Genomic DNA, 26475 nt, shown 5'->3' with positions numbered 1-26475 from the left:
GCTCTCAGCCCTTGACACAAACCTGTGTTATGGTGTGGAATCTTGATGACTCTTTCATACTGTAAACAACCTACATATGAAATAGTTCACCAACAGGTCTGAAGACCTTGGAGGAAACACGCCTTCAGAAGAACGTGGCCCTGCCTGTCCATTAGCAGAGAGGAAAGGGTGACCCTGAAGGCAAGAGAGACTCACCCATGTCACACAGCCCTTACCTCTGTGATGGGGACAGACAGGCTACCATCTAGTGGGCTGGCAAATTCAAGATGATCTGATTCTGTCTTACAGTACAATGCTGAGATGGACAACATTATCCCTATTTTACAGAAGAGAAAAGTGAATGAGGGCCAGAGAGGGCCAATGACTTGCCCAAGGCCACACAGCTAAAAGGTAGTGAGCCAGCATTTGAACCCGGGACAGCCTTGTGCCATTAGGTTGCCCTGTACACCTAAGCATTGCTGAGGGTGGGCAGGGCCAAGGGGAGGGAACGAGAGGGGCAGCATGGCCTGCAACCTTGGTACAGGCAGGCCTTGGGGTGATATCAAGGTACTTCCATTCCCTTCCAGGCAGCATTATTCCCTTCTAATGTAGACTCAGCTTAAAAAAAATCACTAGACTAAAATATGTTTGAAAATTTCCACCAATATATGGAAAACTCTGTTTAATTCCCTTTCCTTCCTCCCTCCCTTCCTTCCTTTCTTCCTCTTTTCTTGGCTTCCTGTCTTCTTGCCTTCCTTTGTTCCTTTCCACACGGATATCAGTTAAAGAAAGAAATGTTTGATTTTGATTTCAAGGCCCAGAGAGAGTAATTCCAGCTGTTAAAAATAGTTAAAACAAAACAAAACAAAAAACAAACACCCACGGAACTACAGACCTGTGTTAAGACAGGAGGAACAGGTCTCCCGCTTGCTGGCTGGGTAAGTAACCAAGGGTAAGTTCCCACTCTGACCCTCCTCTCTCTCATTTGAAAAACGGTGGGGGTGGGGGTGGGAAAGAGCCTTTCAAAGTTTTTTAATCAGATCAAAGTGCAGAAATGTCAAGCCAGTCGCAAATGCCTGACCTTCTCTCCAACGTTCAAATAATCACAGAGCCATTTTTTAAATGAAAAGATCATTTTCACTTCAAAAGATCATTTTCAGGTGATTTTCTTAAGAATCACCAAGAATGAAGATAACAAGCAGACACTCTAAAGCACTGAAAAGAATCCAGGATTCTTACTGTTCTTCTTGCAATCAGAACCAAGAAGGATTCCTTTCTGCTCCTCAAGGCTTATCGAAGGGATAGGTGCTGAACGTCGAAAAAGCTTGAGGAAATACTGGAGGTGGTTTCCATGCCCAGGCCGGCCCGGGGGAGAAAACATCAACGCTTTGAAGTCTTTCAGCAGGAAAGGTCTTTCACACAGGAAAACATTTCAGGCACCAGCAAGCCTCTGTGACCTTGGAGTCAGCAGAGTATATAACAGGCTCGCTAATGCTGCTTTCTCAGCTTTACGGCCACAAGCTCTTGCTGGTAGAAGACACTTGTGTGCTGTCATTATTGGATGGGACCAAGACTCAGACAACCTGATTTCTCACCAGACACCGTCTTTCAAGTGAGAACCACGTCACACTGGTCTATTTTTACTCTCATTAACACTCAAAAAAAAAAAAAAAAAAACCCAAAAACCCTAGATGTTCCTTTGATAACAGAAAGAAGAAAAAAGATGTCCCTTGTTATTTTGCAACTATTTGAGAGATGAAAATGTGACCAGAGCTAGCTGTTGGTCTAGCATACCTTCAGAGAGAAATGCCTGACATAGCAGACCCTACTGGACCCGTTTTAACATTTATAACACTAGAAAAATACCCAGAGACGTATTTACCTCTGTTCAGCCTCCAAATACCTATTTTTGAGCTACCCAGGAAGCATGCTTTCATCTTTAACTTTGCACCTCCAGAGCTTAGCAGAGGGATGGCAGTGAGTACTGTGGGTTGAATTGTGCCCCCTCAAGCCCAAGATTCACACTTCAAATTCATCCTAACCCCTAGCACCTCCGAACGTGATCTTATTTGGACATAGGGCCTTTACAGAGGTAATCGAGTGAAAATGAGATCATCAGAATGGTCCCTAATCCAAAAGGACTGGTGTCCTCATAAAAAGAGAAAATTTAGACATAGAAACGGACATTAAAGGAAGATGACATGCAGACACAGGGAGAAAACTACCATCTGCAAGCCAAGGAGAGGGTTCCAGAACAGATCCTTCACTCACAGCCCTCAGAAGGAACCCACCCTGCCAGTACCTTGATCTTGGACTACCAGCCTCCAGAATTGGGAGAGAATAAATTTCTGTTGTTTAAACCCCCAGATTGTGGTATTTTGTTACATAGCCCGAACTAATACAGTGAGTGACTATCCAGTAAAAACAAACATTCCTTGATTCACAGAGAGCCTGCTGTACCCCTGTGTTGCACAGAAATGCTGATTGTAATAATAATTCTTATCATGTCAAATAACACATATTACCATGGCTAATGTTTACCAACCATTTCCTATTTGCCAGATGCGCTGCGATGTGCTATGTGTGTTGTTTCATTTAATCCACACACAGCCATGTGCATGGCTGTCCTGGCCACCACTGTGTGCACATTTTAAGGAGGGACCACTCTGGGAGCACCCTGCCTGCCCAAATCCCAACTCTGCCCACTGCCAGCTCCGACATGGGGTAAATCGTACTCTGTAAACTGGAATAGTCGTGTCACCTGATGTCACCTGAGTCACAGGGAGGGTTTCCCATATGCTAAGGGTTACAGCTTGCTACTGATCCTTCTAGCCTCCCTGAGGGGAGGGGTGGAAGCAGCTGTGCCATCCTCCCATCTGGTTTTCCCAACGCCATATCGTTGTCCCCAGTGTGTGTCGTGGCATAAAAAGTCAGTGGGCCTTGGACACACGGTGAGGGTGAGGGCTGAATGGATTGATGCCTACAAACTGCTTGGAGCATAACAAGCACTCAGAAACATTTATTAAAGATTTACCCCCTGTGTGTTGACCCCAAAACCAGAGCTTCTAGCTCTGCCGTGTTGCTGAATGCACAAGGGCGTACACGCTGTTACTTGTAAAACAGGGCATTTTCAACCAAAACACGAGCATTAATAGTACTGATAGGAATGCTGCCACCCCCACACTTTCCTGGTCAAGAGTGTTGCACAGTGGGGGTTAGGTCTGGTTATATGGCCCAGGAGGACCAGAAAAGACCCACTCTGATGATTCAGGGGCTTGGGAGGAAGGATGGAGAAGACAGCACATCTTCAGGCTAGGACAGGGGTGGGCAAGGAGTTTCTGTTAGAAGCCGAATAGTAAATATCAATATTTTAAGCACTGTTGGCCACATTCATTCTCTGCTGCACGTTATCTCTATATGTCACATTCTGAGCTTACAGGTCTTGCACAGAAACAGACTACAGGCTGTGGTTTGCGACCCCCAAGCCAGAAGACAGAGACAGAAGGGACAGGGGTTCAGTCACTATGTACCATGACGGATGGAGGGTCTACCTTCTGGGAACCAAAAATCCAATAGGAAACTCGACAGGGAGTTTTGTACTTTTTCCGGGAATGAGGAGCCATCTGGGAAATGCCATCTGGAAGGTAAAGTATCGTAATTTTATGACATGTTGATAGTTCCCCTTCCTAGCCTGGCATGTTAATGTCCTTTTACAAAATGATTTGTTTGTTTTGTTTTTTTTTAAAGGGTTCTTATTTGGTAGAATGAAAAGGTGGCAAACATGAGCTGCCCTCCAGCCCGAGGATAGAACCCAAGCCCTGCCTGTCTTCTCGACATGGAGGTGGTCTCCCCCGACTCCTGACCCAGCCTCCTGCAGCTGCCAGCTCTCTGAAATCATCCGCCTGCTGTCACAGCGAATCCCCGAACCTTTCTCATCCTTCCCTATCCGCTGTGTCCTGGAAACAAGGGTTCTTACCATAACGTCCCCTGCCCTCATTCTGAGTCACAATCTTCCAGCTATGAAACCTTCTAGTACTTCTCATCCTCAACTAGGGGTGCCTGGTCATTCTCCCACATTCTTCAAGTTCTTTGCCAGCCAGCTGGTAATTTTCATCTTCATCCCAAATCCTGCTAAAGCCTTGGGGGACTTTGTCATCTATGGGGAAAGTAGATGGCCTATTTCATAGTCTGGTCTCAGTTTCCCGGCCTCTTTAATCCCAGAAAACTGTATTTGCATTCACTCCAGCCAAGTACCTCCACAATCGCATCCCAGACCCTGGCACGGCACTGAGCTCCGTCACCCTGTAAATCCCACTTGTCTAAGGGACACTTGCTGTTACGTCCCACAATCCTCCTTCCTTCTAGCATTTTTGTACTTTATTCCATCAAAACCAGCTCTTTAACTTCACTGTGATTTCTACTCTCTTACCCTTCACACCATGTTATCCATCTTCACTGGCTCATAAACCAAGGCCTCCGATCGGTTGGGGTCCATCATTTCAACTTCCCTTCTGCCACTGCCCTCAGCCCCCTTTCTTCCCCGTTGGGTCAATCCGATGGGCCTGCTGCCTCTGCAACTTGTCTTGGCCTGAGTACGGCTAAAGAAATACCCACAGACAAACAGATTGGCGCCTTTACAACTATTGGATCTTCAGCCTCCACTGAAGTCTCAACACAGCCTGACAATGTAGTCGTCTCTCTCTTGCGTTCTCCCCAGGCCTGGGTATCACCATGACCCCTGCACTCTCAGCAGGTGCCTGACTTCTTGCAGCCCAGAGAAAGAGGGACCGTTATCAGCAGCAGCTTCAACTCCCCACCCTCCAGCTACTCTCTATGAACCATCCCATCTTTCCCTCTTTGTTTCTCCTGAACGGAGAAAGGGTGGCTGTTTGAAGCCAATTCCCCCATCGGTGCTCGAGAGCTTGACCTCACCCCCTCAGGGACATCCATCTACCGACTATCCCCCCATCCAGGCCCACTCCCATCCCTCCTATATGCCCAGTCTACCCCTGAACACTGACACTTCACTCTTTGCATAAAAACGTACACACATTTCTCCATTATTAAAACAACCCTTTACTCTAGCCCAAGGTTTCTTAACTTAGGGTCTGGGTTTAAGGGGGTCCATTTCCCTAAAAATACATGCAAAATTTGGTACGTATGGAGGAGTATGTTGTTTTCAATACATTCTCGTGGGTGATTCATGACCTAAAAGTTGATAGTTACTAACAAATGTTCTACAGTTCTTTTTTTAGCTGTCAATCTCTTTCTTTTTCTTCAGAGCCAAGATTTTTGGGAAAGTTTGTAGTTTCCATTTTCTCAAATCACTACTATGTAGTTTCTTCCCTCATCACCTTGTGAAATCTGCAAAGGACTCTTCATGACTAACCCAGTGAATGCTTGCAGTCCCCAGCTTCCTTGAAGCTACTGACCACTTGACCCACCCCTGGTTTCCATGACACCACGTGCTCCTTCTAGCTTTCTAGCTGCTCTTCTGGCTTCTCTTCTGCTCTTCCCTTAAAAACTGCGATTCCTCAGAGATCTGTCCCTGACCTTTACTATTTGCACCCTACACACTCTCCGTGGGTGATCTCATGATCCCCATGACTTAAAATACTACCGACATGCTAGTGATTATCAAATGTATCTCCAGGCCAGACCTTCGCCCAAGCCTCACGCTGAGATACTCAGTGCTCACTAGACACCTCCAAGCAGATGTCCCTGAAGCATCCCAAACTCAGCAGGTTGAAAGCTGAACACTTACATCTTACTTCCATCCTCACCCACACTCTTTTAACTGGTCCCCTCCTTATATTCTCTATCTTGAGAAGTGGCACTCCACCCACGGGACTACCTGACCTGAAACGTTCAACGTTATCCTCACCTGGTGTTTCAGTAGACTGAACGTCCATCTAGAAAGGTCATTATAGAAGGAAAGTCAAAATGAATATTAGTTTCAACTCTAAATTTCAGATTCTACCATTGTAAGTGGATGGGGTAAATGCATTTATCTGATTTGCTAGCAAAATGCACGGCCCCCAAGTTTCCTCACGTTCTGTCTGCTGCCTCCCTTGTCTGCTTCTCCAGACACTTCTCTCGTCTGTCCACTTCCTACCACCCCAAACTCACATCTGGCCGTCTAGCAACACACTCTGTGTTGTCTGACTTTGTTCACTATTCCCCTTGTTTACACTTACAAAGTGAAGTCAGTTTATGCATATGATGAGCTTGTATCATCCTTCAAAACCCAACTCAGATGTCACTTCCCTTGGAAACCCCTCTGAAAGACTCCTTCCTCCACCACGCCGCCGTAGTTTTTCTTCTGCTCTAAGTATCTTCTAAATATGTCTAGTGTTCCACTAATATGCTGCATCAAAACTTATGTTCTTTTCTCAGTTAAAATTATGAGCATCTTGAGATCAAAGGCTCTGCCTTAGTTTTCATTAATTCTCCAAGACCTATCATGAGAGCATATAAAAATATTAACAATAGAAATAGTAATATAGCTGTAGCTAGCATTTATTAAGGGATCTACATGCCAAACAGGAATAACGTCATCACAATTTCGCATGAGCTGCCCAATCCATAAATATGTAATGAATGAGTGAATGAACACAGCTCTCTAATTAATAAAGGAGAAATGAGATACTCATCCTTTTTTCATCTCTATAAAGATGAACGCTAGAATTATTCTCATACCACAAGACCTCAGTAAATAATTATTGAATAAATCAATTAGCTGATCAATTAATCACATAGGAAGCAAGTAATGGGCATTTGATTTCATAATATCTCACGTTTATGTGATGCATTCTAGTTTGTGAAACACCTTCACTTACACTGTGATATTTAATAATGACATCAACCTGTGCATTCACTGTATCACTATTACTATTTTGCAAGGGACTAAACTGAAGATCAGAGGTGGGGAATAACTTGGCTAAAGTCACAGCTCATGATGGGCAAGCCAAGGGCTTGACCCAGGCTGCCCCCTCCCAATCCCCGCCCTGCCACAGCTGCCCCTTTCTCCCCGTGGCTCAACTCCAGACTCATAAACTGGTTCCCTTTAGTGGCATGTACATCTCAGGCAAGGGTTTTCAAAGACATCGGAAATGGTCCAGCATCTGTTGAGATTATGAGCTTGTGGTTGGTGAGTAATCATCTTCTACACGGCTAACTTCAAAGACACTTCTAGAGAAATGTCTAAGAAAAAAGCATACACATGAAACCAGACTTGGAGCTATACTCTGTCCATGTCCTCACGACAAATCGCTAAATGCATTGCAAGCAAAATTCCTAGTGGAAATTCAAAGGCTCAGATTGAATCTGATTTCTCTCTAGGAAGTTTGACTCCTGTCAAGTGGAACCCCCCAAATTCCACCTACATGCAAAGGCTACCTGCGAGGTGGCATGATAAATGGGTTACTGAGAGCATCTGAATTCCTCTTTCTTGGGGTCATTGTGAGTGATCCCAGGGAGCTGGGGAAAACTGCAGACATTTGGAGGCACAGATGCATATGAGAACCAACGTGAGCTGAGTAAAGTAATTCCAATGATGCGGAGGCTCCCCTAGGGACGTTGAACAAGAGCGTGGGACGGAGGCCATCCTGACCTCTGAGTGGACTCTAGGTAACTTGCACAAGGTCTGACAGTTGGTTTGAACCCGGGCGGGCAAACTCCCAACACTGCACTCCCGCCCTCTGCCTCTCCAGTCAGTGTGAGGGTAGGGCCCCTGCTGCTGTCGCCACTCAGCATGCATCCACTAGGCACGCTAGGCACTGTGCTAAGCACCTGCCCTACACGACTTCATCCAGATCTCACAGCAACTTGTGGATGGAGGTGATATTATGGAAACTCTGCCTCAAGGAGCCCAAGGCTCAGAGCAGTGAAGTGACTGGCCCCCATGACACAGAGTAGGAATAGAACTGGAATTGAAACCCAGATTCGCCCAGTGCCAAGGTCCCTCTGCTTCATTGCTTCTGCTTCTCAGAACATCTGGCAAGAGCCGCCTGCTTGTCTGTGGCTAAGTTATCACAAAACAGAAGGAAAAAAACAAAACACCTTAAAGCATAACTGAGCCAATCGTCAGAATGACCAAAATTGAAAACTTAAAGAGAAACTTAGAGGGCACGTAAACCACCCTCCACCCCACACAGTGAGGGAATCTCCAGCATGCTTGAATACCCCACTAACGGGGATCTCATCCTCTCCACCTTGCTCCATCCCAGCAGGACACACCACGACTTCTTCCTCCGTCCTCTGACCCCATCGCCTCTCACCTCATCCCCCACTGCCCCTCCCATGACGCCAGATGCTCTGTCTATACTGAAGCCCCTCCCTCGGTCTCTCCCGTGCTAGGCTCCTCTCCCCTCCTGGACTTTACTCATGGGGGAGGGAAGGTGATTGCTTCCTTGGTAAATTGAATTCAGTTCCACCAAGGAGGCCAGAGAATTCAGCACAGACTCAACAGTGGGGGGGAAAAAATCAATGAAGAATGACCAAAGGATCATTAAAAAATTTTTTTTAATTAAAAAAAACTGTGTAGCCATTGGTAACATAGTATTACCTTTTTAAATCAACAGCTAAAATTGTTATAATCTATAAAACTAAAGGAAATCTACCACTGTTGACGGACTGCATTCAGGAATGGTCTACTCCATAGTCAGCCACTCAGAATGGTTAGAGGGCTCCTAGGAAGGGTAAAAAACCATCTAAAATATTTTCCCCCAAGAGGGCTCCTAGGAAGGGTAAAAAACCGTCTACAATATTTTCCCCAAAATGCTTAGCAAATGGTCTGAATTTCCACTCTTAAAAACGAAATCTTTCTGGTTGACCCACTTGTTAAAATGTTACCACTCTTGGAGAAAATATTCTATTAAAAAGAAGGTAGGTCCTAGGTTGGCATATTTTGTTCTTGGTTCTACTTCCTTCAACTCAGTCGAGCAAATAAACCCTTGATGGACCAGGAACAAAACTGTTGTTGTCTGGGGAGGGAGTTATCAAGGTAAATCCTCTGTTTTCTCCAGCCTCAAAGATCTAACAAAGGTTTAAGACACAACTATTCAGCAAACATTGATCAAATGCCTCCCAGGCCCACTGTGTACATATGCACAGGTTGTATACTGTACAATTGCAGGGGCAGCATTCACAAAGATGACCTGTGAAAAGGATCCCTTAGAACTGGCAGTGCTTGACTTAATCTAGCTATTCCAACACAGTCAGCCTTCACCAGACATTGGGTGCAGCAATTTTACCTATAATATATCTTTCCAGCTTAATAACAGCCTCTTTGAAAACATCATCATCTCCATTTTATAGGTGAGACAACTGAGATTCACAAATATCTTTTAAATTAGTCAAGTTCCCATACCTAAGGAGTGGCAAAGATAGGATTCCTGTATCCCATGTGTGTTCCAATCCATTCATGTGGTTACCATTCATTCATTTATTCATTCTTTCAACAAGCATTAATTGAATCACTGTTGGTTTTAAATATTAACCTAGAGCAAAGTGAACATTTATATATATTTTTCTTTTTTAAAAAAACCAAACAATTATAAATAAAATAAGACTGAGAGTCTACTAGACACTTTGCTAAGTGTTTAGGATCAAACCATGAATTACAAAACAACTGCCCTTTGGAGCACGAAATCTAGCAAGCAAGCAAGCAAGCAAAATATATTCATTCATTTGGTAACTATTTCTTGAGAACTGACTAGGTACCAGTCATTCTTCTAAGAGCTAAAATAGCAGTGAACAAGCCAGATAAAGTCCCTGCCCTCTGCGGCTTCCTTTCTAGAGGAGGGCAAACAAATACTCAAGAAGTAAACAAGTGAGAAGATTTCATAGCAAAAAGATAAGAAGACAATAAAGCAAGGTGAAGGGGGAGAGAGTGCCGGAGGGGCTGCTTTGATGGGGTGGTCAGGGGGGTCTCTTTGAGGCGGTGATGTTAGCTCAGAGCAGAGGAGGAGCCAGCCCTGAAGACGTACTAGGATGAAGGCTCCATGGGGCAGGGCTTTCTGAGGCTCTGTTCACTGCTGTAGCCCCAGCACCCAGTGCCAGGCACAGAGTAAGTGCTCACTAAACACCTGTTGAATGAATAAGCGAATGAACAGGGGAATGGCAGCCGAGGCAGAAGAAACTATAACTGTGTCCCAAATCCAGCACCTCACCAGCTGGCCGGAGGCTCCCTCCTGCTTCGTGGAGAGAAGTGAAGCCTTCCAAGCTGGGGCCCAGTTTCCCCACGTGTCCCACTTTCCTTCAGTCTGCCGTGGCTGTGATCCCAGTTTGCCAGCTGTTCTTCCATCACAGCCCCTGGGTCTCAGAGAAGCAGAGAAGTGGTCCAGGGGAGCTGCCACATGTAAGGCTGTGCCCAGAGCACACTCAGCCCTGCCAGTTACAGCTACCCAGGCGCCGCGGGGCCGTGGCAGATGTGCATCCTGGCCACACGTGTTAGTCTGGGCACGCAGCTACTAACTAGTCCCAGCACTCTCGACAGACGGAAGGTAGGAAAGAGTGCGTGCCTGCCAGCCTCACCTTGATGGGCCCTGGGATACGGGATCTTCCCCTGGACAGCACTTCCCGTGAAGCAGGGACAGAGTGTACACCGTGAGGTCCAGAGAGAAAGTGTGTGTTTGTGTGTGTGTGTGTGTGTCTGTGTGCGTGAGCACACATCAGCTCTGTGCATATTTGGAAAGGAGATTTAAGTTTTATAGAAACATTAGGCAATTTTGGAGTCAGTGCCTGCTCACATGGCCCTTTCAGCCCAAGGACCAAAGGGATTAAGAATTAGCTTGTGTGGGCTAATGCACCACCAGACTCGTGGCTACAGCAGGCAGGTGACAAGGCCCCAGGGTTGGTGCAGGGCAGCCTGCACAGTTTTAACAGCACCCATTCCACCCTCAAATGTGCCCCAGATGAGATTATTAAAGTATAACACCACTAGGCTGCAGGCTGTGATGTCCTCCAGATCCCCCTTCGTTAATGAAGGGCTCTTCCCCAGCTGCTAGGAGGGCTGCTGGCAGATAGACCCCACTGTCAGCCCCTGCAGGGAGAGTGACCCCTAGAAGGGCAGCCCGTATCAGTGAGTGACCAACGTGAGGGCATAACAATTTTGAAGATCCCAGCATCCCTAGAGGTCAGCTGAGGCCTCCTCTAAGGCTGCATTGAAGCTCAAGTTCTCCCTCTGCCCTTCTCTTTCCCTCTCCCACCCCTCTTGATTCCATTCCCTTAAAAAATGACCTGCATACTGAACTCAGAGTCTGATTCCTGAGGAACCCAACCAGCAACAGTCAGCATCTTCAGTGGGGAGACTCTGGATTTGGATTCAGATTGGGTTTGAACCCCAGCTCTACCATTCATTACTTATGTGACCTTGGGCCTTTCTGACCCTCAGTTTCCAAATCTGTAAAATGGACATAATGGTGCACACTGCCTAGGGCAGTTGTGGGGATTAAAATATGGAAAGCATTTAGCATGGTGATTGACATATTTAGTCACTCAATACCTAGGAATATAAAAATTCATGATTTTATAGCTCTGCCCTTAACTGGCTGTGACTTGGGAGAGTCACTTTCTCTCTCTCTGCCTCAGTTTCCTCATCTATAAAAAGATGGGTTTGGACTTGGGCACTATTACTGACATTTCTTAAACACCCACTCTTATCAGGTTTTGTGCCGAGCCTTGTACTTTATTCTACAACACAAGCCTACTAGGTTGATATTTCTTACTTTTCACCATCATCCTCATTTTACAGAGGCCAACAAAGGCATCAGGAGGCTGAGGAATTTGGCCCCAGAGTACCCATGTGTTAAGTGATGGAACGGGATTGGAAGCTGGGCAGACGGACTTCAAATCTCATCTCCACACCAGAATGCCCCGATGTTTCCCTCAATTAGATGATGCACACACTCCTGCCAGTGCTGACATTTTTTAGGATCACACGACTCTGTCTCCAGCTTAGTGGAAAACATTTGCAGAAAAGATCAACTGAATTCTATCAACCCTTTGGCACAGCTGTGAAAAGCCAGAGGCAAAGCAGACAAAAGTGATTGACTACGAATCGCAGGTCCCAAAAACGACTGCTGGTGTGGCCATTTCTATCTCCATATACCCAGGGACAGCTTTGTTGCTGTCACCGGGCTCCAGGCTGGTGAAGCGGAGCAGGGCAAACTTTCACCAGGCATCCCTCTCAGCCATGCGTCACACCCTCTCAACTGCAGCCTCACCCACAGCCTCGATCTGCTGGTAGCAACCTGTGATCACAGTCAAGGGCTGGGGCATTTTTTAAAGGGTGTTTTGAAGTTCCTCAGGTGAAAGGAACTTAGAGTACAGGTATAACTTTTTAAAGACTCACATCTGTGTTTTCCCCTCGCTTGCAATCTAAATACTCTAAATAATCTAAATTTGTTTCAATGGCACCTCTAAGAGAAGAGCTTCTGAGATAGTGGATGACAAGCAAAACGTCAATTCTCCTGGGAATTAGCACTTGGAAGACCTCCCCGCCCCCCATTTGGCCTGCAGGAGGGGGCAGACAGTGGTCATCCTACAGACAGGGTCCAACATCTGAAAAGACATCTCATGCTAACCCTGAGCTGGGTTGTCATGGGTCTTTTAAGAAGCAATGGACATTTTCTCTTATGAAGAAATATCACCTTTACTGTGTTGCCCGTTTAAAAAAGCATACAACGTTTCCCTAAAGAGTGTAAAACGGCACTCTACATACAGATGACGCAATTGTCCTCGTTCTCTCAAAGCCTAGCTTGTCAGGCACCAGTGCGTCTCCCACACAGCCCAAAGGGAGAGCGTCTGAGTCACTTTAAAGCTCATTATGGAGCTGCTTAAAACCCTTCAAGGATTTGTGGTACCCAAGGCACTCGAATGTTTGGCCCCAGTCCCCTGTCCAGCCTCCCTCCTGGCCCTGCACTCCTGAGCTACCTGTACTTCCCTGCATGTGCGGTACTAATGCAGGCCCCAGGATTCTGTCCATGCACTGCCCTCTGCCCAGGATGCCCCCTGCCCCCTCCTGGCCATCTGACAAATGCACACTGGCCTTTATGGCACAGACTGGCCATGATGTGCCTGGGTGCTTTCACTGTCTGTGGTGAATTTGGGGGGAGCGTTCCCCAGGCTCCCACTGCCACTGGAAGTGGCTTCACTTTGGTAAGTGGCTCATCTCCTTAAATTCTTTCTTCTTGTGCCTTTCTCCTAATTAGTAGGTGGGATACTCTCTTTGCAAGCAAGACCTTCAACACAGCACACCTTTCCTGGAACGTAAGTGACAAGTCAGAATCCATTTTCCAAAATAGATATTCACCAGATTGAACTAAATGGAAGTGAAAGAGGAATCTGTTTTGCCATAACACGCTTCTCTGTTCGTGCCCACCCTAGCGCTCCCAAGAGACCTTGCCAAGGTCTAGTTCCAAACCCAGTACGAAGTTCCACACCGGCTCCATGTTCAAGCTACAGCATTTCTCTACTGATCATCTTCTGCCTCTCCCACTGACAGCCCTAGGCCCACCACCCTGGACTGTTTCCAATGTCTGAATGCCTCAGGCTGTTTTGTGGTCCTGGGCCTTTGCACGTGCACTCTCTTTGGAAAGACTTTCTGAAACACACCCATTTGACAAACTCCTGCTGTCTTCAAACCCCGCCCCCCACCCGTTAATGTGTCTGAAGTCTTCTCGGGAGCAACATAGACCAAGCGTTTAGAGTGTATGTACCCAAGACAGGCCCCTGAGATTTCACAAGCCACCTTTGGCTTCACCATCCCCATCGACCAATCAGCTCATCAGAATCCCATTTTCAAAGAGGCTTTGAACGGGCAGCTTATACACACAATCTCATAAAAGAAACAAGGCCGAGACTTTAGGTCTCCCGACAAGTCTGGGGCTGGGAAGTCCATCTCTGTCACCCTTTCCAGAAGCTCAAACCAAATATTTTCATCTAACTTTGAGGGGGGCCAGGCAGGCACATGTGGGTTCCAATCCCAGCTTGATCATTTAACCTAACAGAGCTTCAGTCTCCTTATTTGAAAAATTGACCTTGTTACCATCTAACTTTCTTCTGAGCATTAAATGATTTATGAACTGCTTGGTATTTAATAAATATTTCCTTTTCTCCCCGAATAAAAAGTGCATAAAGATGAGGGTTTTACGTATGCTCGGTATATATATGCAAGTGTGAGCACACACACACGTGCACACGCACCAATCCATGTCACAATCACATAGACATACCAATACCCCGAAGGCAGAATGATGTCCTCCCTCGGACTCTCATCAAAGGAACATGCTCAACTTCTTAATTCCAACTTGGAAGCTCTAAGCACACATGGAATGTCGGCCCCCCATCTCTCCTGCTTTCAGATCACACTCGTCAAAGGCACACTTGAAAATACCGTGACATCTCATTCCGCCTTCAAAACATCTACTCAGCTCCATAGACTTTGTGTGTGTGTGAAGGGAGATGTGGAATTCTACACCTTTTCTTTCTTTTGTTAGTAACTCAAGTCTCAGTAATACGAATTTTAGCAAAAACAGACTGGAAGCATTGTAAAATCACCTGAAGAGGTTTATGCGTTGATCGATTCCTATCTAACATATGCATTTGACATTAGGTACGGAAGTTTTCTTTATCCGTAAATTTAATAAATGATATTTTTAGTGATAATACTTAAGGATTCTAAGCACATGATGGAAAAGAAAAAACACTTTGAGGGACTTCCCTGGTGGCGCAGTGGCTAAGAATCCGCCTGCTAATGCAGGGGACACGGGTTCGATCCCTAGTCTGGGAAGATCCCACATGCGGAGCAACTAAGCCCGTGTGTCACAACTACTGAGCCTGTGCTCTAAAGCCCGCGAGCCACAACTACAGAAGCCCAAGCACCTAGAGTCTGTGTTCTGCAACAAGAGAAGCCACCGCAATGAGAAGCCCGTGCACTGCAATGAAGAGTAGCTCCCGCTTGGGGCCACTGGAGAAAGCCCACGCGTAGCAACGAAGACCCAACACAGCCAAAAATAAATAAATAAAATAAATAAATTTATTAAAACAACAACAACAAAAAAGAAACCACTTTGATTCACTGCTAGTAAGTCTGCAACAACAAACAAGTGTTTGGGACTAATTTGGCAATATAGATCTAGAGTCAAAAAATCTAGAGTTTTCAAACCCAGTAATTCTGCTTTGGAGAGTCTGCCCCCAGGAAATAATCTCAACATTGGAAAGAGCTTTATGTACCAAGGTATTCTTGTGGTATTTTCGTAATAGTGAAGAGTCAAAAACAATCAAATGCCCAGAAATAGAGGAATGAGTTAGTGAACGACAGTGCGTCGACCTAGTAGGATACTGTGACAACCGTGGTTGATCACTGTACTGTCTTTGTTTCTTCATCACCAGATTGGGAGCATTTTAAGGGGAAGAACATAGACAGATGAATGAATGAATGAATATACACATGCATACATGAATGGCTTAGACATATACAACTGTTTGGAAATATACACATGATGCAATATTAGGTAAAAACAAGACACGTAACATTGTAGCAAGATTACAACTACTTTTCCATACAGAAAAGTCTAAGGAGATTAGGAAATAAACCGATGTATGAACTGACATGGAGTAACTTCTAAATAATTCTGTGATTTTTTTCCTTCTGTATTTCAGCATTGTTCGAATTTTCTGTAATTAACAAATAGGAAAATAGGACCTGCCCCTTGAGGTTGGTGTGAAGATCAAATGTCTTAGATGTGAAATCTTTAAGTGCTTAGACATCGATATTCTGTACAGAATGCTCAGGGGAAAAAAATACACACAAAGTCAGCTCTTGTAACTGAGGGAAGGAAGTGACAACATGGTTGAGGACATTTATACTCTCAGCCCAGACTTGATGACAAATGATTCTCTCCTACGCGAGCTACATGTTGTCCCTTCAGCCAGGACCATAATGACAGACATCTAGTGCCCCTCAGACATCATGTCACAGGACAGGAATGATGAGAGCCTCTCATTTCCTGACTAAGGGGAAGCAGAAAAGGGACATGCAGCGAAGCCCACGCTGCCCTGCCTGGTCCCACGGCGACCACCGCCCCGCGCTTCCTGCTGCCAGACAGGGTGTGTGCGGTGGGGACGGTGCCATGTGCAGAAGGAGGTGGCAGCCCCAGCCCAGGTGGTGCTCCTGGGATCAGGGCCAGTGCCCGGCCTCAGATGTCACTGTGCTGCGCGGGGCACCGACGGCTCGGAGCCCCGACTCCTCTGCACATAGTTCCCAAACGCTACTCTTCCTGACATGGCCCCGGGCTTGTGCAGGCCTAGTCACTACACAACAGGGTGCAACAAACCTTAGAATGAAAAGCAGGAGGACTGGGCTCCCGCCGCGCTCTGCAGCCAGTTGGACGCACTCCTTGGCTGGCATGTAAACTGCTGCGATGTGCTGCTGGCATTTGCCCTCTCTATGCATGTGTGAACTGAGAGGGGCTTGAGTTCATGGATGTGAGAGGGTCGTGGGAGCTATAAACTACGGGACAAAAGCAAGGAGAAAGATGAGGCTGCATCACATCGGAGAAATTAGGAAGACAATGAACTTACCACTCTCTGTGAGGGGAGGCAAAGCCACCGAAGGGCAAAAACCGGAAGCGTCATTTTGAGCAACTGCAAAAGAAGACAACAGCAGCCCTTTAGCTCTTTTTCACCCTTTCGATCATTGAGTCCTGAAAGGCAGGACTAGAGGTCCAACCTGGTGACAGAAAAGTCAAACTTGGAAGGCAGACGGTGGGCCCACAGTGCCCAGCACCAGTCCCGCGTGGTCAGAACGGGCTAGGCTGTGCTGAAGGGACGTCCTGACACCTCAGGGGCTTAAACCAACCTGGCACCACGCGCTCACTGCAGCTGGGCTGCTTTCTCTCCTCTGTGTCACCCTCCCTCGAGGCCCAGGCCGGGGAGACGCCATCAAGCCCCTGCCTCACAGACGCTGCGGCAGGGGACCTCACTCCTGCTCTCACAGCTTCGCCGACGAGTGACACACAGCACTCGCCATCTTCACAGCGTTTTCCAAAGCCAGCGGTGAAGAAGTGCAGACCTACCGTGTTCCAGAGAGTGAGCACCCAGGGACACACAGCGAACAAGTGAAACGCCCACCACCATGGCTTAACTGACTCACTCAGGGAGGGCACTTAGCCTGTCTGGGCCTCAGTTTCCACATCTGTACACTGAGGATGACACAACATATGCTGAGAATGGCTGTGGGCATGACAGGAGGTAGTGTAGGGCCAGACACAGGGTGGGAGCTCACTAGACGGCAGCTATTCACCGCAGGCTGCGTGGCAGGTGGATGGAGCCTGGAGTAGGAGGGCAGACAGACCTGGGCTCGCACCTCCATATGCCTCTTAGAAGCAGGGCAGATGGACGAGTTATCTGGCTTCTTCTGTACCCAGCTTTGGCGTTGGCACATGAGAATGATGTCAGAATTAAATGAGAAACCGTGCAGACCCAGCAGGTGACCCGTGAGCGCCCATTATCCCCTTCCCCTTCCTCTTCCCTTACTGAACAAATCAAAATCTTCAAAGCCTCAGCATCCTTTTCTTCCAGTGGCCCAAACTAGGAGTGCTGTCAGATCTTCTCCCTCTCTGAGCTATGGTGTAGCATGGTCAGGGGTCAAGGGCCAGGGGTGGGGCCCACAGTCAAGGGTCAGCAACCCAGGGTGAGATTGTGTGACCTTGAGCAAGTTGCTTCACCTCCCTGTCCTCAGTTTCCTTGTCTGTAAAATGGGGGTAATGTCAGTACCTCTCTCAGGGTTGTGAGGCTTGGATGAGTTGTTGTATGTAAACCTTTGGGCATACAGTAAGCATTCAATAAATGCCAGCCACTATTCACTCTTTTTTTTTTTTTTTTTTTGTGGTATGCGGGCCTCTCACTGCCGCGGCCTCTCCTGCTGCAGAGCACAGGCTCCGGACGCACAGGCTCAGTGGCCATGGCTCATGGGCCCAGCTACTCCACGGCATGTAGGATCTTCCCAGACCGGGGCACGAACACGCGTCCCCTGCATCGGCAGGCGGACTCTCAACCACTGCGTCACCAGGAAAGCCCCACTATTCACTCTTAATATCGCCCTTTCACAGTGACACACCCTTGTCCTTGACTCTTGGCCTTGTCTGCCTCCATGAAAAGCCTCGAGTCAGAGTCATGCTCTATTCTGGTCCCCGAAGTCCCGGTTTGGGTTCCCTCCCATCCGTCCCCTCCGCCGCCTTCCTCACTTTGGTCAGACATGCCACGACCCAGCCTCCCTGAGTTCTTGAGCCCCCAGCTGTCGTGTGTCTCTCCTGCTTGACTCCATCTGCTTAGAAGCACCTGCTCCTGGTCATCATTCTATGGCCCTGGTTCCCAGCCTTCGGCAGACATTGGAATCCCCTGGAGGGCTTGATGACACACACCACGTTGGCCCCATCCCCAGACTGTCTGGTTCAGCAGGTGTGGGCTGGGGCCTGAGATCTGGCGTTTCTAACAAGTTCCCAGGTGAGGCTGACACTGCTGGTCCAGGGACTCACGCTGAGGGTTGCTGAGCTAAGGCTCCTGTCACCCAACATTCTGTGAGCTCCTCCCACAAAACTCAGAATGACTCAGAACCACCCACCATGCTCTACAGCGCCCAGGGGCCCAGCTTGTTTATTTAAATGTCCATCTTTGCTTTCTCAGAGCAAAGACCCTGAGAGTCAGTGCAATCTTCAGAAAACAATCTGATGAACCTACATCGAGGGCATTCCGATGCCCACACCCTTGGACCCAGTAATTCTGCTTCTGGAAATTTATCTGGAAATTCAAAGCAAGCTCGGTTTGCAAAGGAAACATTTATACAGCACTAATGAAACACTGGAAACCGTATACGTCTAATGCTGTGAGAACAGTGAGGCGAGCTGCCGCACATCCGCAGGGAGAATTACTATGCGCGCGTCTCAGCCAGGCATTCATCACCTAGTTCTGGGGCTGCTGCTGCTCTACTTACCCTTCCTCATCCTCCATCAGTGTTTCCTGACGGGGGGGCTGTTGGCCCTTTGGGTGGGACCTTCTTCACTGTACAGGAATAGCTGAGCCCTGAAAGTTCTCAGCTTCCCTGGGCCACGGGGCACTGAGCCTCAGCCCCTGCGAGGGACTCTGTCCCTGGGGACGCCCCTACAGAGGATCATACCGTGCAACCTTGAGCAAGTTGCTCAGCTAATTCATGCTTGTTAAACAGATGGATGGTAACCCTTCTGCTTCTTCCCAGCTCTGCTTTCAGTGACATCAAGCTGGTGGCTTGAAATGGGCCGTGGCTGGAGTATTTACACCACGGAAAGTGGCAACCGCTACAAAACAACAAATCAGGGCCCCCGCCACCCTCCCCAGTTGTAACACATTTGCCAGCACAGCAGAGAATGCGGGTAAGGATAGACCCAACCTCATCACATTCTTTGGGGACCAAATAAGATGTTGCCTGCGAAACACTAGCCTAGCCCTGGAGCCCACTCCGTGCTAAGTAAATGGCAGACACTCTTGAGGGGATGTGAGTGATGATGTGAAGAGCGGACTGCACAGTGAATTCTCCTACGTGTGGTGGTTTCTACATGGGCTGCAGAGAGGCATAATTAGAAGAGCTGGTCATTTCCTTTCCATTTCCCATATCTAGAATAGCTACAGGGTCCAAGTACATTTGCTTAACAGAAAAACAAAGGAAGTGTGAGGCTTCGGTTGTTTTTTTTAGATGCTGCATGTGACTTTGTAAACAAACCAAAGATCCTGCCCCACTTGCAAGTCACGCACAGCTGCGGAGCGAATGGCAGCCCAGTTCTCCGAGAGCAGCAGGTACCAGCGCCCCAGAGGCCGCCCCCTCCAGGCAGCCCTGAGCTCTGGGGCAGCTGGACTGCCAGAGCAGCCTTCTTACCCTGTACTCCCACCTTGGTTGCTAAGATGCTTCCTCGTTGGGTCCTGCTGTTGGAAAGTGGCTGCCAACAGCCTCATTTGCATCATAATTGCTTGGCCTGAGCCTCTCAGCTTGGTGCTCAGACCCATGCAAATTTCTGTTCTCTGTGGACAGCAGTCAGAAAGCACACGGCTGCAGGCTCTCTGGGGGCCCCTCTGGGCACTCCCTGCTCTAGGTTTGTGGCTGCAGGCTCTCTGGGGGCCCCTCTGGGCGCTCCCTGCTCTAGGTTTGTGCCTCTCTCCTGGATCCTAGGAGACTCAACTCCCACTTCTGTTTTGAGAACACAGCCCAGTACCAGGGTTATGTTGCCCGTGTGCAGGTCTCTGCGGCCCCGGGGGCTGCAGGGCAGGACCACCCACTATCCCTACGCAGCGGCCACTGCGCCCTTCACCCAGCTTTCCTTTATCTACGCCCAGATTTTCCCCCAGAGTGGCTTTTGCATAATCCCTCATAGACCAAAATTTCTTGCTCCCATTTTGTGCTTCAGAAGCCCCCGTGGGTCCCCCCCACCGGAACACAAGCCACAGGGCTGAGTAGTTCTCTGATACAGAGGGAATAATTACCTCCCGGTGAGGGGATAGGAGAGTACCAGCCCCACAGGCGTCGTAAGTGAATGCAGGGAGAGTGCTGGAGAGTTGTTTCTGACATTAGTAAGTGCTTGAGAGATGTTCATGTCTCTCACTTCTGCCTCCCCAGCCAGGCTAAACGCTTTTGGGGAGGACCTTCTACCCCTGATGCTTCCATGGTGTTTGACACATAGTAGGAGCTCAACAAATAGCCCTTCCTTTCCCCTTCCTCAGTGTCATTCTTCAGAAACAGGACCTGTGTTACCTTCTTTGTGCCTGGCTCTCAGCCTGCAGTCAAATCAGGGGTCTGTGCTCATCACTCAACAGAGATGCCAGTACACTAAATGACCAAACCATGGATTTGAAGTGAGGGCAAAGCCTATTAACGGAAATTCTTTGCAAGAATTCCTTTGTAAAAAATCCGTGTCTCCTGTGCTGACAGAGAGCTCATCCTTCAAGGCTCAGGTCCCCCTCTGTGCAGGCTTCCCTGGCCCTGCAGGGGCCCTACTTCCTACTATTGTGTGTGATGTGTAACTGATTCACTTTGTTATACAGCAGAAACTAACACACCATTGTAAAGCAATTATACTCTAATAAAGATGTAAAAAAAAAAAAAATCTAACCACTCAATTAAAAAAATAATAATACAAAGATAAGGATGTGGGGGAAGTAAGGACAATGTCAGCTTGCCTGTTGGGACTTTCCAACGTTACACTAGGGAAGTTCTGTCTACTACAGAAAACAGAGCACGCCACCATCTAAGGCTCAGAATCCAGAAGATGAGTGTGTTTTGGCTCAAAATATATCACAAATCAGAAGGTGGCTTTGCACTAGGTCAACGTGACCCAGCGGAGAGAATGGTCTAGTTTATCGAACCAGTTTCCCTGAGTAAGGTTCCTTCTCTCTGCCTGGGTCTCAGGAGGAGATAATCCATCACGTCTTGAGACTTAGCCCACCACCCGCAATGGTGGTGAAGACGACTTACGGGAAAGCCCACCACCCGCAATGGGTGGTGAAGACGACTTACGGGAAAGCCCACCACCCGCAATGGTGGTGAAGACGACTTACGGGAAAGCCCACCACCCGCAATGGTGGTGAAGACGACTTACGGGAAAGCCCACCACCCGCAATGGTGGTGAAGACGACTTACGGGAAAGCCCACCACCCGCAATGGTGGTGAAGACGACTTAAGGGAAAAAGACTGACCAGTGAGGACCTAGCTCTGCTCCGATGGAGAGTCATGGGTCACACCAGGCCACCAGAACCCCTGCAGCTGGCCCTCCTCTGAAATGGAAAATTCAGAGCCACTCACACCAGAATGGCCGTAAGCCATGTGCATCCCGAGGTGTTTCTCACCCAGGGGTCCTGAGAGACTGACGCCATTTTGGCATTTTTCGATTTTTCTCCCCACTCACCCAAACACAGAAAGCAGGCGGCATGCAGGGTGAAAACCTGCCTGCTTGGGCAGCTCCAGGCCAGCGGGCCAGAGCCTGCAGCATAAAGGAGGGTGTAGGAGGCTTTCAGTAATGGATTTCCACCAGTCTGAAGCAGAATTAATTTCTTGCTCCCACGTTCCCACAGCACTTCACGCATATGACTGTTCTAGAACTGAGCCTATGATGCTACAATTAATCATACGTGCCTGCATCTTCTTCACTAGGATGTGAGCACCTAAGAAAAAAATGACTACATCTTATTAACCCCACACTTCCTAGTGCCCAGCACAGTGCATGACCCAGTATGGACACTCGATAAAGTCTGAAAACTTCTAGATTTACGACGTGAGCAATCCAGAGCTAGAACGGCTTATTTACCTACAGGCTGTAACTCCTCCTTAAGTTGTGAGCGCCTGGAGGACAGGAATCATTTCTTATTCCAACTCAGCCGTATAACACAGTGAATACGTCATATGGCTGAGTACAGCCATATAATACGGTTATATGGTTGGTTATTTGGACCCAGTTCTTTCTGACTAGGTTCTCAAATTCTGGGTCCAAATTCTGTCATTTACCTGCTATGTGTGACTTTGGGCAAGTGACTTAATCTCCCTGAACCTCAGCTAACAGTGGTTATGAGGATTCGGTGAGATAACACTTATAAAGTGCTTGGCATCCAGCCAGGCACACAGTAAGAGCCCAGGGATTAGAGGCTGGATTTGTAAAACCAGAGGCCCCCGGGCATGGCTGACATTCGGTCAGTGTCTGTCTAATGAATTTGTAATTCCCTGCCCTGCAGTTCCTGGTCAGAACTCCTGAGTCCCCAGCCTGACCCCACAGAATATACATTGGAAAAAGTCAGTGGTCTGTGCAGTCAGATAAAAAGAAACAGAACAGATGGAAAAAGTGGGGGCAATAAGCACCTTGGGTTCTTTTCCTTGCTAACTCCTGCCAGATGTTGTAACCCTGTGATATGATTCCCATATTTCTGAACAAATGAATTATTTCTTAGCCTCTTTTTATCCAATTCGTCCCTGAGCAATAGAAAGATGAAAAATGACATTTTCCAGCTTTGGGTGGGGTGAGGAGATGGGAAGAGGTGTGGGAGGGCAGCTGGGCCAGGAGGCACTGTGGGCTGAGAGTTCAGCTCTGAAGGCCCTAAACACCCAGAGCTGGCACTGGAGCTCCTGCGGGGCCACCGTCCCAGGCAGGCGTTCACTCCCCGTCCCCCCAAATAGAAACCCACTGAGGATGTTTCATCATACACTCCTGATGTTTTTCTTAAAACAATTCAAGATGTTAAAATAAAATAAAAGTAATAAATAGAGTGAACTCAGATCAAGTCACAGGATGCTCAAAGTAGACATCAGCAAGGAAGATTCTTTTCAGCCTGGTAACAATCAACCCCCAAAGACTCTGCCTTGAAGCCACAGAATGTCTCGGGGGTTCGTAGGCTCATGAACAAATGTCAAGGACCAGATTCCACCAAAAAGCCCCATCCCAAGCCTCTCGGGTTGGACGTAGCTCTGGAACAAGAGGTCAACCTACTGCTGGTTTCGTTTATTAGTTTTATTTTTTCAGTTTATTGGTCAAATGGTTGTTTGAGTTGAGCTGGGGGAAAACCATTCAGGCAATGTGTCCAGACAGTTTCACATACAGTCACTCATGCCATGTGGGAGACCTGCCAGGAGGCAGCAGGTAAAGGGGAAGAGTGAAGTCTGGAGTCTTGAGAGCTGGGTTTGCGACCTGACTATGCTTCTTGATGGCTATGTGGTTTGGGTCAAATAACTTCCACTGTCTACACCATACTCGCCTCATCTTAAAATGGAGGAAATAATGTCTACTCCGTGGAGGCATTGAGTAATATATTGTATAACCCGTGTAGAAGCCACAGCACACATGTAGACACACAGTGGGCACATGAGGAATGTCAGTTCTCCTCTCCTTTCCTACTTTGGGCAAAGCATTGTGTTGGGTGATATGCAGAATGTGAAATCAAAGTTACAGACCTCTAAGGTTCCTCCAGGTCAGACATCCTGTTACTCTCATTTCTAGGGCAAGGACCAGGCCAGGGCCAGACTCTCTCCCTTAAATTTAAAGCTTGAACACAACCACCAAAACCCTCTGGGGCAGACTGAGGAAGACAGTGTCACACTGAAGAGGTTGTCCATTCACTCCTGCTGAATACATCCATGGAGCTGAGACCTAGTTGGACATCTTTCCTTTGACTCTACAAGCAGACTTCCAATATGTTCCTTTTCTGCTTACGTTAAATAGAATATGTCTCTGTTGCTTGCATTCAGTGAATCCTGACTAATCTCCTCCTGGGGCCAAGGACATCATCCTAACAGACAGTTGAGAAGCAGTCAACTAAAGATGTCCATGTAGCTGTTCGGAGAATATCACTTACCAGGCTTCTGGTACCACCCAAAGGGATAAGTGCGGACCTCAGTGTCGGGAGAGCCACAGTCCAGAATGCGCCAGGCTCCTCCATTTTCCTCACTGCACGTCTGAATTCCCAAGCTGTTCAGAGTTAGGCATGTCACCTCTCCTCCTGGAGCAAAAAATATCGAGGACCAGGGAAATGATCATGATGGAAGATTCTAACGGAATGAGAGAAATTCTGCAAACTCATTCTTCAGCAGACTTTTGAGGTGCAGCACACTATTCCAGTGACGATCTTAGTCACTGATGAAAAACCCGCTACCTTAATGAGCTTCCGATCAGAGAGGACCTCGATGGAGACAGCACAGACCTGTCATGTGCCTAGGGCTATGCTGGGGCTGTGTTTGCACCATACTCCTTGGTCCTCACTCAGCCCTAGGAGGAGGGTAACATTTCTATCCCTATTTACAGATAAGAAAACCAAGGCTCAGAGAGATTAAGTCGCTTGTCCAGAATCAAGATTTAAATGCAGATCATATGGATGGATCCAAAGTTCACACTACCAAGCTGCCTGACCCAGGTCTTGAAAGCTGAGCAGAAGACAGCTAAGTGAGCCATGGCAGGAAGGCTACTTGGGTCAGGGAGAAGAGTCGTGTAACGCTGACTGGGCACTGGGCCAGGAGCCATGTCCCAGCTACCGTGTTTATTAGCCACCTCTCCTCTCCAAGCCCGCACCTCCCATCTGTGAATGAGAGGCACCCTTCTCCACCCACATGAGGAGATGCTGAGGATTAGATCAGACTGTAGACGTGAACGGGTTTTCTAGACTGTAAAGTGTTGTATGCAGACCAGAGGGAGTTACCATTATTACCTTTTAACTGGGAAACGTTCAGAAAGCCAAAGCCCGTGCAGCACGGGTCCACGTCACACAGTCGTTCACATTCGAAGAAGCTGGAGGAAGGGGAAAAGAGCAGGCCTGAAGGTTTGTGCTGGGCAGGACCTATGGGGCAGGCTGAATCGCTACCACTGCCTTCTGGGGGCCTGCCCTCTATGACGACCCTTTCCTGAGTCCAGACACACAAGCTCTGCTCCCGCAGCGCCCATCCCAGCACCAGGGTCAGACTAATCTCCGTTTCCCACCCTCCTTCTTGTCCCCCTTCCTGTCGGCATGGGTGGTGCCCAGCCAGAACTCAAGGCAGACTATCCTGTATCATCTTTTAATCTGCATTTTCAAAAGCAGATCTTAAATGCCAGCAGCATGGCGTAGTTTCATAAACCAACAACACTTCGTAGATCAACAATACATAGATCAATGACTCTCAAGTTGTAACTTCAACAGGGGGAGCTTAGTTAAAGCTCAGATTCCTGAGCCCCCTGTACATGCTGACTCAGTAGGTCCAGGGTAGGACCCAGGAATGCAGTTTGTAAAAAGTCCTCCTGGTAATTCTGATGGCTGAGATCGACAGACTGGTGGAGAGAAACATCACCTTTAATGAAAACAACTAAATTACAGCTGACTAATAATAGAATACATTTTTTAAATAAAAAATTAAATAAATTAGAAGCCGTGATACGCCTATGGTCCCGCTGAAAGTTCTGCTTGCTCTCTGGATTCTGAGTGCAGCACAGGAAGACTTGGCTGGTCGACTTTATTACAATGCTTGATAACTTGTATTAACTGATAAAACACGGGTCAGTGTTCCCCTTTTGCGTCAGCTGACCAGATATTCAGGGCTAAATGTTGTGCTGACTATTAGTAACTAACCTTAGCCATGGTTTTTAGATAGTTACCTCCTTATTACTTTTTCACCCTTTGCTTTGGGTTTTTCAGTCTTTTATGCTTGTGCCTTTAACTGATATTATATCACCATCTTTATGAAAACAGAAGGGTCGTTATTAAGTATTGCAGTGGGGCGGGAGTGAATGGAAACAGCTTACCCATTGGAAATGGATTTGTTAAACATGGGCACTTTGTTTCTAATGGAAATCCCCGTCAGCTTTTGGAACGGCAGGCGAGTGTAAAAATTCTTCACTTTATCTTGCAGTACAACTACACAGAGGGAAGAAAGACATATTATGTAAGGAGAGATGTGCTGTAGCCATAAAGATACTTTTGTAGGGGGACAAATGTATACAAACTGTACTGAAAGCGTCCGAT

At 47.6% G+C, this 26475-nt stretch overlaps 1 protein-coding gene across 1 annotated transcript in view; it reads right to left on the bottom strand.

Annotated features, from left to right (window-relative positions):
- The window catches only part of TG (thyroglobulin), a gene marked incomplete at both ends in the record, with an annotated part of 242360 nt that overhangs the window by 120130 nt on the left and 95755 nt on the right, over positions 1 to 26475 (bottom strand). Inside the window, 4 exons of the mRNA XM_082858577.1 lie at positions 16567 to 16629; positions 24343 to 24486; positions 25189 to 25268; positions 26256 to 26367. Of these exons, the coding sequence (XP_082714703.1) occupies positions 16567 to 16629; positions 24343 to 24486; positions 25189 to 25268; positions 26256 to 26367 (399 nt within the window). The remainder of the gene's footprint in view (positions 1 to 16566; positions 16630 to 24342; positions 24487 to 25188; positions 25269 to 26255; positions 26368 to 26475) is intronic.

Source organism: Leucopleurus acutus (genome assembly GCF_964270905.1).
Source record: "Leucopleurus acutus genome assembly, chromosome: 17".
In the NCBI taxonomy this organism is placed as follows: Eukaryota; Metazoa; Chordata; class Mammalia; order Artiodactyla; family Delphinidae; genus Leucopleurus; species Leucopleurus acutus.
This window is presented reverse-complemented; position numbering and strand designations above follow the sequence as displayed.